This window comes from Nannobrachium achirus, assembly GCF_963921795.1.
Source record: "Nannobrachium achirus genome assembly, chromosome: 18".
Lineage (NCBI taxonomy): Eukaryota > Metazoa > Chordata > Actinopteri > Myctophiformes > Myctophidae > Nannobrachium > Nannobrachium achirus.
The window spans coordinates 47,256,256-47,271,955 of NC_137825.1; the positions used below are offsets into that span (position 1 = coordinate 47,256,256).

Genomic DNA, 15,700 nt, shown 5'->3' on the forward strand with positions numbered 1-15,700 from the left:
ATTTGACAACGTTTGACCGGTTTTCACACGTTATAGTTTAGTTTGTTGATTACTTTTGATGCAGTAATGGTCTTTTCTTCTTTTGGAGGTATTAAACACATCTTAAATGTCCTTATATTGTCACTTCACCATCATCTTAGGACCCCCCCCCCCCCCCCCAATTGGTCCTGACCCACAGGTTGAGAACCACGGGCTTGACTAAAGAACTATAAAGAACTTCTCCAACTTTATTGGAGTAGTTCACCCCCAAAATGGCTTTTGTTCTATTGATTACTTATCCCATGGAGACTTGAGTTCAATAAGATCTTTTTGTATTTGCCGCATTCCTAAGACAATAATTTGATTATAGTGAATTTACCCTCATTGATTCCGGATGGGGACCAAAATGCGTTTGGGTCCCCATCCGGAATCAATGGGGGTACATTAATTGCAATCATATTATTTTCTTAGGAATGTGACAAAAAGCCAAAATAATGATTGATCTCAATAGAAGAAAAGTCATTTTGGGGGTGAACATTAATTCACAAACGAGACTAAATGAAATAAATAAATAAAAAGAATAGACGTTGAAAAGAAAAGAGGTTTAGATGGAACAGAATAAAATGGAATGCAATAAGAAACCCACCTAATAGCACTGTAAAAGAACCAAGGCACAGGGAGTGGTGGGATGTGCATGTGTAGGAGAGCAGATGAGAAGAGACAGTGGATGGAAAAATGTGGGAAACCCAGAGAAAAGAGAAACAGAATGGTGAGACAAAAGAATGTACTTAAAAAAACAGAAACCACTGCATGCCAGAACGCATTATCTAACACAGGGGTTTTCAAAGTGGGTGACGGGGCACCCTGGGGTGCCGTGATGCCAGTCCAGGGGTGCCGCGAGATAATTTGATAATATTTGGAATTCATCAATATCATCACATCAATATCACTTCACTATGGTTAGTAAAACAGACCTGATTTGCACTGTACTTGATGAGTTATTTTTCCATCTACAACCACTCTCTTTAACAAAAATAGCAGATCTACAAGCTCACAACGCGTCACGTAACTCACGTTGTGACGCGTTGTGAGCTTGTAGATCGGCCATTTTTGGTGAACCTTCCCCCCAGAATAGGCATGCTGGGGTTCAAGTACTTAAACGTCAAGTATAAAGTTATTTTCAGTCAGTTCTGATGGAAATGGATATTTACCCAATATGATGTCAGATTCTTAAAATTAACTGTGTAATTCAGGGGTGCCGTGGATGAAAATGTTATTTACAGGGGTGCCCGAGTCAAAAAAGTTTGAAAACCCCTGATCTAACAAGACAGTCTAATAACGGCATTGCTTCTCTGCACTCTGTGGGTAGGACTGTAAGTCACTATGGTGGTCAGGTTCACCACCTTAAGCTGGTTGCGTTTTTTCATTGCAAAATGCGTTTCTCAGGGCAAGGAGAGAGAGAGAGCAAGGGACCCAGTGGTCCGAAAATAAACGAAACGGGCAGCAGTGTGCAAACACTATGATTGACATAATGTGAGGTTGATTTCTTTATTTACGTGCTCCGAAATTCGCCCCTATATTCGGCAGAAAAAACAGCAGTGTGCAACACCAACAAACTTGACACCAACTTCAAACTTAGCCTAGTTACAGCGTAAATGGAAGTTAACACTTAAGGCAACTAAATATTTACACAGGCCAGATCTGCTTCGAAAAAAATCGACAAATCCACCATGTAGCAGCAAGCGTATCAGCAATTTCACAAACTCAAGTTATATATACTAGTCCTTACCCGTTCAAAGATATGAGCTCCGAAATGATGTGCAGTGTGTGGGTTATGGGGTGTGCACTGTGCACACAGTATATGAGGGATGGAAAGTAACTTTCTGGTGCTTGCATGATAATATGTAGGAGCATCAATGTAAGAAATACCCGTTTCGTTTAAAAGCTACAGAGATACTGTGTACCGATCTACATGACAACATCTGAAAGAGGGCCAGCCAACACCCCCCCCCCCGCCCACCCCCACACACACACACACACACACACACACGCACACACACACAGAGCTGGTTAAACATGTTGCCCCATGCTAGATGCAGAATAGATATGCCTCATGCTAGATGCAGAATAGATAGTAGTTACACCATAAAAATGCTAATATACAGCATATGATTTGTGAAAGTGACAAACAGGCTTCACAGTTATGTCAGGTGTGTTCATATGCTAATGGTGATGCGATTTCAGCTCAATTGCTCCAGCCACTGAGGAGAAACGCTGCGACAGACAGACAGACAGACAGACAGACAGACAGACAGACACTCACTCAGACAGACATTCGCAAAATTATAGTATAGATAGGATATAACCTACATGACACACGGAATGAATGCATGGAGTGGTAGGGCTAGAAGTATCTGTGATGCACTTTTTCGTCTCCCATAAAGAGATAGGATAGGTACGGTTGTCGGTTGTGCTCAAAATTATTCAACCCCCCTCTGCAAATCTTGTTGGTTTATTGGCTAAATTCACAAACTGACAACTGAATGAAATAAATAAATCATACAAGAACAATGAAAATAGCTTAAAAGTAAAATGTGTGAGTGTTTATCTTTTTCAAATTCAATGCTAAATGCCACTTTCACTTTCAATTATTAATTTGTAATTACACCTGAAAACATCTGTAATCAACTGCAATCTACTAATCAAGGGCTTAAATAGTTGCATCAGATGTGCAATCTCGACCGAGTAGAAGTGTGTTGACTTGTTGACTGTGATTAGAGCAGTTAGAAACATGGCTAAGTCTAGGGAATGGTCAGAAAAGTTCAGAGAAGAGATAATTGCTTTGTAAAAAAAAAGGAAAGGGATATAAAACAATTGCAAAGACACTGAATGTTCCAAAAAGTACAGTTTTGAGCATAGTTCACAAGTTCTAAGTCAAAGGAACATTGGCTAAACTAATGAACAAATCTGTCAGAGGGGGTTGAATAATTTCGGAAACAACTGTGTGTGTGTGTGTGTGTGTGTGTGTGTGTGTGTGTGTGTGTGTGTGTGTGTGAGAGAGTGAGTGAGTGAGTGAGTGAGTGAGTGAGTGAGTGAGTGAGTGAGTGAGTGAGTGAGTGAGTGAGTGAGTGAGTGAGTGAGTGAGAGAGAGAGAGCGCGCGTGTGAGCGCACTCATGTGTGTGCTTGTGTGTTCAGCAGCACACATCAAAACATTATAGTAGTTGTGCAATGTTTGCACATAAAGCGCACTTTGTGAATCGAGCGCTCTGTTTTCTCTTTGGGTTCGGTCATTAAGCACTGGGCGATACTAGTGGTTTTAACATTTATGCCAGTATTCGGATTTGATGTCATTTTATGAGACTACACATTACTTTCACGCCAGGTTATGCCATAAATAATCAGCCTATTTGTGGTATAAGTTATAAGTTATGGCTAAGCCGTGGGTGCAACAGAATGAAGCACCAGTGCCATACTTTTGTGGGGACATGCATACAGACCAACACTATTCTATCTATACGTCTGGGCCCCTTCAGCCATACCGTAAAAAGACTGGACCCCCTGACCAATTGAAATAGCCTGCTACAGATGGACCTGCTTAAGATAGTAACGGGTCCTGTGCAATTTTAAGAAGGCATAACTGTCATTCCTAGCATACCACCTGCAATTGGATTTTACAGTCTCTCTCTTTATCGAATAATCTTTATTTATGCTAGCATTACCAGAGGAACTTTACGTGTCACAATGGCCTAAACTGCTTATCTGGAGTCTCCCTAGACTTTCTTAATTCCTGATAAGAGATACAGAATGTTATTTATGTAGTTATTTATTTGAACAAATGTAGAAATCTAGTTTCAAATTGTCCCAAAGATATAGTGTCAGGCTAGGCACCAAATACACAAACTGTACCGGGTAGGGTAGTAAAAGCTGCTCTGCACATGGCCCATAAATTGGTAATTACTTTTTGTACAGATCAATCAGCCAAAGTGCAGTTAGAAGTCATCCTGACATAAGACAGCAGTGCGAAGCATTGGGTAATGGGTATGGCAGGCATTGACACTAAGGCTTGCCCACCTGCCCCTGGCATATAAATAAAACTTTAGGGCAGGTTTGCTTTCAGGTTGCCCATCCTGGCAAGTGCTTGCTTGAGAGGGGACGCAACCGCCTACAAACACAACGCGAGATATCTGTCTAGAAATGCCTCAACGTGGCCAGAACGATCTGTCAATAAGAGCACCGTTTACCTATGATGTGCCGTTTTCACTGTTGCTACACTTGAAAATATGAAATAGGTGTATCATATTCAATCATAGATATGTAGGTATTTGGATAAAAATGTAGCTATGACATTATTTTAATCTCACAGCCCCAGAAAGTAAAAAAAAAAAAAAGTAAAGAAAAGAAAAGAAAAAAAATTGAACTGTAATTCAAATCATACCTATCATTTTATAACAGACAATTTACTTTTCGTGCCTCTGTGACCTTAGTGTCAACCCCTGGGTATGGGATATGGTCAGCAGAATTTACAGAGCAGGGGCGGTGCCACGGTTGTTTCAACATATCTGTTAACCCATTTAGACCTGAACGCAAATCTGTGTCACTTTAGATTTGAACCACTTTAACCATTATTTTATGCTTTAACTATTAAAAAATAGCAGATCAACAAGCTCGCAGCGCAGCACTCGGTGCCACGCTATGAGCTTGTAGATCTGCCATTTTTTTAAGCGATTTTTGAAAAATCGTGAACATTTGTGCATGTTTTTGAATATTTTTGACAGGATTCTATAAATGTCTTCTAAATCCTTCTTCTAAATCAGTGGTTCTCAAACCTTTTCATGTCAAGGACCCCCGAAATTACATGTATTTGGCCGCGGACCCCCATCTCAAAATATGTTGTTCCAGGGACCACCCAGAAGCAAGTATTTACTTACAAATGTTCACTTTAAAAAATATATATTCAAAGACTTGCCCAAAAAAAATAACATGATTTAAAAAAAAATAGCAGATCTACAAGCTCACAGCGTGGCACTCGGTGCTGCGCTGTGAGCTTGTATATCTGCTATTTTTCAATAGTTAAAGCATTAGATAATTCGAGGCCTAAATGTGGAAGGTCGAGGAGGCCAACACCAAGACTAATGCCTCATTCACACTACAGATATATAGTTGAACGTTTTGCTTGGTAATTCAATGTAATCTCAATGGAAACCAGCTTTAAAGGCTGGGCGTGTCGGCTGTCCTTGGAATCCAGCCTTTAAAGCTGGTTTCCATTGAGATTACATTGAATTACCAAGCAAAACGTTCAACTATATATCTGTAGTGTGAATGAGGCATTAGGCCAGATTTTGACAACACACTTTAGAAAGGAGAAAAGGGAAAAAGCTAAACCTGCCAAACAACATGGACAGCCAGTAGATATTGTTCGTTAGCGTTGCATCTCGTCATGGAGAATGTTATTTTCAGGCTACGTGACTAACATGAAACACACTGCACAACAATGCAGCTTTACAGTGTGTATGACCCCGTCAACTGAAATCATCCTGTGCAGATGATTTAACCCAACAAGGTGTGTGATGCATATATATGAACGCATGCTACACTCAGAAAATGATACGAACTATCAGCATTCTATTCTCAATCATGACCTCGGAGAGACCAGATCCCTTGCTTTGCCAGCACAGAATATAGCGCAACCTCACCCGCCATGGCGTGTACACATTAAATGACCATATGCAAGTTAAAGTGTTAGTTCACCTATTTTTGACATAAAGCTGTGTGAAATACTTGCCATTAAAACAGTGGTTAAAAATGTATTAATTGATTACCAGAGTCTCGTGGTCAGAGTTCTGGTCAGTTTCTAATGAATATTAAGTAGTTCCAATGGGGTGGGGGCCATTCGGCGTCATTGAAAATAGATGAATCCACAAAACTAGCGTAATTTGTATTGTTGGCCTATTTCTACCATATAGAGCGAGGTTTCGTTTGATCAGCTGACTGCAGTGCAAAGCACCTTGTTTTGGGGAAATACGTTGCAGCGGCGTAGTGATACTGGACACAAAAAATAGTACCATGTGACAGAGGGGTCAAAGTTGAACGAAAGTTGATCTATTTGGTAGAAATAGGTCAACAATACAAATGACGCTAGTTTTGTGGATTCATCTATTTTTAATGATTGAGCCATGAGCCCCTGCCAAATCACCGGAACTACTTTATATTCATCTAAAACTGACCAGAACTCTCACCACGGGTAATGAATTAATACATTTGTAACCACTATTTTAATGGCAAGTATTTCACACAGCTTTATGTAAAAAATAGGTGAACTAACACTTTAAGCATAAATGTCATGTTTGTGGCATCGACTAAGGAATTACTATTTCTGGAAGAAGTTCGAGAATGTGGGCTTCAAATCTTACTCAATAAACAGATGAGGCTTAAAGAGATACGAAGAATCTAAGGAGTAGTTCATCCCCAAATTGGCTTTTTTTCCCCTCTAGCAATTACTCGCACCATGGAGACTTGAATTCATGGATATTGTTTTGTTTTTGTCACATTCCTAAGCCAATAATTTGATTACCCCCAGTGGTTCCGGTAGGAGACAAAGAGTCTACTTTGTCTCTCAATGATACATTGGGGTCTTGGTCTTCATGGGGTGAGTAATCGATAGCAACAAAAGGCATTTTGGGGATGAACTACTCCTTAACAATCCTCCCAGTGCAGTGCATACAATACACATGTGAAAACCATACCGCTTCTGTTTGACAGTGATGCCCTTCTGCTGCAGGGACTTTTCGTTGGTGAGCTGCAGAAGGGTGATCTCCTTGCGGCTAAACAGGCGAATGGAGAAGGCCTTCTCCAGTAACTTCTCTGGGCTGACAGTGGAGGCGATGCCTTTGACGAAGGCCTGAATGTCTTTCCTGACTCCGCCCGAGTCCTGCTTCTCCTGCTGGCCCGCCTGGCCGCCCCCCTGAGCAGCCACCTTGTGCTTGCGGTAGAACTTGATGAGGGCCAGGGCCACCCGGAAGAGGACCTTGTAACCTTCCACCAGGTAGACGTCAAGGACTCTGGCAACATGGCTGAAGGGAAGGTCCCCCAGCACCCAGCGCTGCCAGTCTACATAGACCTCCATCACATCCTGAGCCGTGGCCACGATCAGCTTGTGGGCCGCCTGGCAATACTTGTTGGCCAGGTCGCCGAAGGTCATACAGCTGGACTCGAAGGCCAGATAGGTTTGATCCAGTAGCCGCTTGCCTGGCTCGTTGCAGGAGAGCATGCGGCCGACATGCTCAAAACACTGTGCCTCGTCTGCGCTGAAGTGCAGGAGCAACGCCGTGATGGCAGGCAGCGCCGGGCAGTAGGAAATGTCCGGAAACTGTCCGGCCACACAGGAGATGATCCGGTGAGCGGATGCTACGGCCTCGGACTTCAGGCAGTAACGTGGGACGGGGCTGCCATCCACAAAGTCGGGTAGCGGCATGGCAGAGGAGGGCTTCTTGGTGGCCGCATTTCCCATGAGGTCGCGGTAGACCTCCGCATCTGGGGTTACCGTGCGACAGGGAATGGCCTTTATGAGCTGCTGAAAGACCTGTGCACGCAGTTTGTGGTTCTTGGCCCAGTGACCCTGCCGAGCCATCTGCTTGAACTCCTTCAGGTCCTTACAGTCCACTTTGGTGGGGCCGCTGCTTTTAGCCAGCTCCCCCATCGTATCCCAGTCGACAAAGCTGCCATAGTCTTCCTCAGCCATTGTACCAGAAGCTGGAGCTATGGCCACAGTGGGAGGGGGTTCAGGGACTGGTGTATGCCAAGCCTTTCGTCCTCCACGCAATGGACTAGTTAACTAGTTATCCTTTAGCTGCCCATGATGTGGCCCGCCCCTGAAATGCAGACAAAAGAGAATGAATGATAATATATTATTCTGAAAATGTTCAGACAATTGTGCCGGCATTGTCTGTATTTCAGACTCAGATAAAAGTCTCTGGACTCAGGAAGGTCAACTTCTTGTTCTTCCTAGCTTCTCAGTTCCAATTTAATTGGCCAGCTTGGTGAACTGTATTCATTATCTAAATAGAAGACCAAGACATACAATTTGCAGGTGTGTTTACCCATATCTGTTCTGCCACTGGATTTCAGTTCATGCAAAATAAGGAGGTGGTACAGTATGTCAAGATATGGGTTTACCATATAAGTTCAAAGCAAAGTGGAGACCTGGACATTGTGTATGTCACACATCTAGAGATTAAACATTCAAGCAAAATCACTGTTGCATAGCCTTAATAGAATACTATGTGTGGTTTCCTAGTCGTGCCATGTGATAAGAAAACAGACCGCAGAAGTTGACCTTTGATGCAGAAATATGACTTACGCAGGGTTTATAGGCAGAGAGTGTCATTCATCTTTGGCCTTATGATATGCTCTAACAATCCGTAGGCCTATATAGTGTACACTCATGCTGACCTGTATGATATTTATTATGAGTACAGCATATACAGAGGTTTATAAACATGGGCTTGTCTCTTTCAGGTTGGAACTATTTAACCACATTGTTGGTTTGTGTGTGCATGCGTGCGTGCGTGCGTGCGTGTGTAAGCAGTGGAAGGATGGGGCAAGGGGCGGTACAATACTTAGTATATCTGTTTTGTTCAGAATGTGTTGTGAACTTGTGCAAAGCAGTAAAGCACACTGAAATAAGAAATGTGCTAGGCTAGGCCTAGTAAAGAGTTCAGTCTCACCAAAGCAACGCCCTCATGTAAGCTGTTGTCTTCCGGTGTAGACTATCTATAAAATGAACACATGTATGGTATGGTTTAGAAAAAGCTTTCAAGGAGGCATGCACAAAAACCCCAATGGTTTCTAAAAGTGGTTTTCAACATTTTCATATCAAGGTCCATTATTGGGCATTTGAGCCACGGACCACCATGTGATGAGATTTAGCCTCTCAGACCCAAAACGTAGAATATTTTGTTCACAATTCCAAGCTGTATTTATTTTTGGTATCATAGGAGAGATAACAGGCAAACATTGAACAAAATAGCAATTCTTCTACATTCTCGAATTGTGTAGACCTCTTGTAAATTAAGTAATGCATATGTTTAACAATAATTTAACTCTTGAGACAGGTTTCATTTTACACTCGAGATCGATAAGGGGGTCCATTGGGTTACCAACTCTCTGTCATTTAGCTGGGGACCACCTGGAACCCCCTCAAGGACCACTGGTTGAAAACCACTGGTTTATAAACAACCAGCCTCAAGCATTCACTTCAAACTTAAAGCATGAATGGAAGTTACACAACCAAACAAGTCTGTGAGCTCTCATCAAATATTGTATCTGCACAGTCAGCATTGACAAATATTAACTTAGCATGATGGCTATGGTCATGTGACAGACATTAGCATCATTTTGGACTGGAGTAGGAAAACTTATGTCCACATTGTCCACCTGGTGGCTATTTTGAATCCGTAGGAGACGCTTGTGGAAGGAGCGCTTGTTTTCGGTGGCCACGGCGGAGGCGCGCCGTCTCTGGCGACCCTGAACCACGTGAGACACCGCCGAGCAAGCGGTAGCGAGTGCGAAGGTCGCATGAGCCGACTCAGCGCCGTCCGAGTTACATATACTGGGGTACAGAATAGTAAATCTTCATAACCCCGACTTTCGGCACGTTCGCACCGTACAAGTGAACACAGCGGAGCGCTCCTGACCTCCGTTCAGCCAATCACAAGCCGCGGCTTCCAATTTATTGAGCCCCGTATCCTACGGATTCCATTATCGCCACCTGGTGAGCTAGACCAAACAGGTTCACAACAGCATGAGACCTGCACACTACACTTGTGCCCTTATGATTATGAAGGGGAAATGTGTTTACTTTAATGCACAACTTTCAAACCTATACGTTGGTCTCCTAGTACGAGCTTGTTTTGGGCCAAAACCAGCTGAGACTTCCATCATAGTTTTAATAAGATACGGTCACTCAGGCGGATGCTCATCGTAGTTGTGCTTCTTATGAATAGGGGCGTGAAGCTTATTGCCACCGCAGGCCAAGGGCTGCGTCACCGGTTAATTAGTGTAGCAGGATAATAAAGCTTGGGAGGTTTTAACTAACACAAGCTAAGCAGGGAACTCTGTCAACTCTGTCAGTGCAGGAGTAAAGAACTGAACCCAGCACAGCCATTGCAAAATAGTACAAACCAGAATATGCAGTTTACAACAGCTGTCAATGCGTGTAAGTAGTTCACAGTACACTGGGATAAGATGGGGGAGCAGTACAGCACAGTACTACTGCAGCAATCTTGTACACCGACACTTAAATGGAAAGCTTCATATTAGAGTATTGGTGTACTTTATATTATAGCGTTAAAAACTGAAGTATCCCTTTAATTCGCTTTTTCAATGTCAAAAGGACCCCCAAATTGACAAGGACCCCCATTTGAAAAGATATGCCAGGGACCCCCCATAAGAGCAGATGTTTACATCTCTAGCAATGATTCTCAACCATTTAAATTTCAAGGACCCCCAGTTTGACATGCTTGCATTAGGCTACCCCCATTTATTGGCATTTCTATCTCCAAAACCCCAATTGATATTGTAAAATCAATGTTAATGTAACTCTGAGAGTGTACACTCAGAGTTACAGACCAACAAGGGTCCATTTGGTTCCCATCTATGCTTTAGCTGGGGACCCCCTGGAACTCCCTCAAGGACCCATGGGGGTCCCCGGACCCCACTTTGAGAATCACTGCTTTAACTAACCAATGAAACCAACTGTCTAAACTGGCAAGTTATGAGCATGCCATATTTAAAACACTAGTGGTTCTCAAAGTGGATTCCAGTGACTCTGTGAGTACCTTCACATGGGGGTCTACATTGACCCATACAAGTCTAACTCTGACAGTGTACACATGGAACTAAATGAACCCGTTTAGGGGAGACCTTAACGGTGTATTTAATACACGGTGTCCAAACTAGGGAGGATGCACCAACCAGACTAGCCGTTTCCAGTCATACCTGTCATATGTACCCAAGTTAGCAAGCTAGCTAACCAAGAACAACCCATACATCAGCGCATTAAACCACACAGCAGCAAGCACACAGTCCGCACCAGCAGAGATATGTTGTTACCCGACTAAAAGTCAAGAACATGCAAAAACACATGCACACATCACCTCACACCACTTAGGTGTGTTGGCTGCAGCGACCATGTAGACTGTTAACGTAATCTCAATCTCTGCTGCTAGCTAACATAAACATGCCAACAACCACTGGAGTGAAGCCATCCGACTTTGCCAAACGGGAGGTGAAGTGAGCCGACGTCCAAAGTTCGCTGCGCATCATGTAGTAATTACCGTAGGAGCTCGCTGGGGCTGTGACGAAAGCAGGCAATGGTCCTGAAAGATACATAACGTATCTTTTGAGTCTGTTTTATCAACACAAAGCAGCTCTACGTTTTACCCTATAACTCTATGGGTTTACCCAGAGGAAAGTAACTAATTATTTACTCAAGTACTTTTAATTTACCAGAGTATTTTCTTTTTTTCTCAGCTTGTAGATCTGCTATTTTCAAACATTAGTAGGCCTATTTTTACTTTTTCTACTTTTACTTTTATTCCAATACTTTTGTACTTTTACTCAAGTACATTTTGAATTTTTACTTGTAACAGAGTATTTCTATATTGCAGTATTTATACTTTTACTCAAGTAATGAATGTGAGTACCACTGGTTTTACCTCATACTATAATCCAACAATAATAGTAGGCCTAATAATAATAATAATAATAATAATAAATTGGCTAATCATTGACAGCAACTTAAAAAAAAAATAAAAAAAAAATCAGTGACCTCATTTTGATTGAATAGTCATGATATTTGAATATTCATGATATTTGACATCTATCTATCTATCTATCTATCTATCTATCTATCTATCTATCTAACCATTACGGCCAAGACCCTTGCAAATTAATGCTGTCCTTTGCCGCAGCGTGATTCACACTTGCAAGGGAATTCCGTCCTTGTCCCTTTTATGCACATATATGAAGTACCCTGGTGTCATAAATATTAAGCCCAAATCTGGGAATGCCCATATATGGACTTATTGTGTCAATCTCATGTGGTCTATGACATCAGACATCTATGATGTGAGAACATCAGTCATCTCCATATTTAGGAAAATATGGACAGATTTTGGCCAACTTAAACAACCAACCAGGCATTGTCTGTCTGTCTGTCTGTCTGTCTGTCTGTCTGTCTGTCTGTCTGTCTGTCTGTCTGTCTGTCTGTCTGTCTGTCTGTCTGTCTGTCATATATTACTTAGACAATTTATCTGAAAATAAAATAAAAAAAGACTCCACAATAGGTTTGTTCACAATTCCAATTGGAATCAACTCACATTATCCAACTGTACATGTGATAACAATTTTTTAAGGTTTTATTGTAGAAAGTGCCTACAGGTAATATAGTAATAATATAGTAATATAGACTTTCTATGGAAAACTTCCTTCATAGGTTTGTTCACCATTCCAATGGGAATCAACTAACAATGTCCCAATATACCTCTGATAATAGTTTTGTAAGGTTTTACAGTGGAAATGTGGAGTAATATAGCTCCAAAGTGGCCTACAATTACATATTTTAGACGATTTCTCTAGACTTTGAGCATTAACCAAAAAACTTCCTTCATAGGTTTGTTCACCATTCCAATTGGATTCAACTAACAATGTCCCACTGTACCTCTGACAATAGTTTCGTAAGGTTTTACAGTAGAAAAGTGGAGAAATATAGCTTCAAAGTGGCCTACAACGCATATATTACTTTGGCTATTTCTCTGGACTTTGAGCTTTAACCAAAAACCTTCCTTCATAGGTTTGTTCACCATTCCAATTTGTATCAACTAACAATGTCCCACTCTACCTCTGATAATAGTTTTGTAAGGTTTTACAGTAGAAATGTGGAGTAATATAGCTCCAAAGTGGCCTACAACGCACATATTTTAGACACTTTCTCTGGACTTTGTGCATTAACCAAAAAACCTCCTTCATAGGTTTGTTCACCAATCCAATGGGACTCAACTAACAATGTCCCAATGTACCTCTGATAATAGTTCTGTAAGGTTTTACAGTAGAAAAGTGGAGAAATATAGCTTCAAAGTTGCCTACAACGCACATATTTTAGACACTTTCTCTGGACTTTGTGCATTAACCAAAAAACTTCCTTCATAGGTTTGTTCACCATTCCAATTTGTATCAACTAACAATGTCCCACTGTACCTCTGATAATAGTTTTGAATGGTTTTACAGTGGAAATGTGGAGTAATATAGCTCCAAAGTTGCCTACAACGCACATATTTTAGACACTTTCTCTGGACTTTGTGCATTAACCAAAAAACTTCCTTCATAGGTTTGTTCACCATTCCAATTGGTATCAACTAACAATGTCCCACTCTACCTCTGATAATAGTTTTGTAAGGTTTTACAGTGGAAATGTGGAGTAATATAGCTCCAAAGTTGCCTACAACGCACATATTTTAGACACTTTCTCTGGACTTTGTGCATTAACCAAAAAACTTCCTTCATAGGTTTGTTCACCATTCCAATTGGTATCAACTAACAATGTCCCACTCTACCTCTGATACTAGTTTTGTAAGGTTTTGCAGTGGAAATGTGGAGTAATATAGCTCCAAAGTTGCCTACAACGCACATATTTTAGACACTTTCTCTGGACTTTGTGCATTAACCAAAAACCTTCCTTCATAGGTTTGTTCACCATTCCAATTGGTATCAACTAACAATGTCCCACTCTACCTCTGACAATAGTTTTGTAAGGTTTTACAGTAGAAAAGTGGAGAAATATAGCTTCAAAGTGGCCTACAACGCATATATTACTTTGGCTATTTCTCTGGACTTTGAGCTTTAACCAAAAAACTTCCTTCATAGGTTTGTTCACCATTCCAATTTGTATCAACTAACAATGTCCCACTCTACCTCTGATAATAGTTTTGTAAGGTTTTACAGTAGAAATGTGGAGTAATATAGCTCCAAAGTTGCCTACAACGCACATATTTTAGACACTTTCTCTGGACTTTGTGCATTAACCAAAAAACTTCCTTCATAGGTTTGTTCACCATTCCAATTGGTATCAACTAACAATGTCCCACTCTACCTCTGATAATAGTTTTGTAAGGTTTTACAGTAGAAAAGTGGAGAAATATAGCTTCAAAGTGGCCTACAACGCACATATTTTAGACACTTTCTCTGGACTTTGTGCATTAACCAAAAAACCTCCTTCATAGGTTTGTTCACCAATCCAATGGGACTCAACTAACAATGTCCCAATGTACCTCTGATAATAGTTTTGTAAGGTTTTACAGTAGAAAAGTGGAGAAATATAGCTTCAAAGTGGCCTACAACGCACATATTTTAGACACTTTCTCTGGACTTTGTGCATTAACCAAAAAACTTCCTTCATAGGTTTGTTCACCATTCCAATTGGTATCAACTAACAATGTCCCACTCTACCTCTGATAATAGTTTTGTAAGGTTTTACAGTAGAAAAGTGGAGAAATATAGCTTCAAAGTGGCCTACAACGCACATATTTTAGACACTTTCTCTGGACTTTGTGCATTAACCAAAAAACCTCCTTCATAGGTTTGTTCACCAATCCAATGGGACTCAACTAACAATGTCCCAATGTACCTCTGATAATAGTTTTGTAAGGTTTTACAGTAGAAAAGTGGAGAAATATAGCTTCAAAGTTGCCTACAACGCACATATTTTAGACACTTTCTCTGGACTTTGTGCATTAACCAAAAAACTTCCTTCATAGGTTTGTTCACCATTCCCAATTGGTATCAACTAACAATGTCCCACTCTACCTCTGATAATAGCTTTGTAAGGTTTTACAGTGGAAATGTGGAGTAATATAGCTCCAAAGTGGCCTACAAGTACATATTTTAGACGATTTCTCTAGACTTTGAGCAATAAACAAAAAACTTCCTTCATAGGTTTGTTCACCATTCCAATTGGTATCAACTAACAATGTCCCACTCTACCTCTGATAATAGTTTTGTAAGGTTTTACAGTAGAAAAGTGGAGAAATATAGCTTCAAAGTTGCCTACAACGCACATATTTTAGACACTTTCTCTGGACTTTGTGCATTAACCAAAAAATTTCCTTCATAGGTTTGTTCACCATTCCAATTGGTATCAACTAACAATGTCCCACTCTACCTCTGATAATAGTTTTGTAAGGTTTTACAGTGGAAATGTGGAGTAATATAGCTCCAAAGTTGCCTACAACGCACATATTTTAGACACTTTCTCTGGACTTTGTGCATTAACCAAAAAACTTCCTTCATAGGTTTGTTCACCATTCCAATGGGACTCAACTAACAATGTCCCAATGTACCACTGATTATAGTTTTGTAAGGTTTTACAGTAGAAAAGTGGAGAAATATAGCTTCAAAGTTGCCTACAACGCACATATTTTAGACACTTTCTCTGGACTTTGTGCATTAACCAAAAAACTTCCTTCATAGGTTTGTTCACCATTCCAATTGGTATCAACTAACAATGTCCCACTCTACCTCTGACAATAGTTTTGTAAGATTTTACAGTAGAAAAGAGGAGAAATATAGCTTCAAAGTGGCCTACAACGCATATATTACTTTGGCTATTTCTCTGGACTTTGAGCTTTAACCAAAAAACTTCCTTCATAGGTTTGTTCACCATTCCAA

General features: G+C 40.9%; 1 protein-coding gene across 2 annotated transcripts in view; it reads right to left on the bottom strand.

Annotated features, from left to right (window-relative positions):
• The window catches only part of tbc1d24 (TBC1 domain family, member 24), a 52,347-nt gene that overhangs the window by 10,790 nt on the left and 25,857 nt on the right, over nt 1–15,700 (bottom strand). Inside the window, exons 2-3 of one of the 2 annotated variants that reach the window (XM_080747838.1) lie at nt 8,704–8,749; nt 6,724–7,848 (exon numbers count right to left, since the gene is read on the bottom strand). In XM_080747838.1, the coding sequence (XP_080603964.1) occupies nt 6,724–7,718 (995 nt within the window). In that variant the 5' untranslated portion in view covers nt 7,719–7,848; nt 8,704–8,749. The remainder of the gene's footprint in view (nt 1–6,723; nt 7,849–8,703; nt 8,750–15,700) is intronic. The other variant, XM_080747839.1, reaches the window with a different exon arrangement.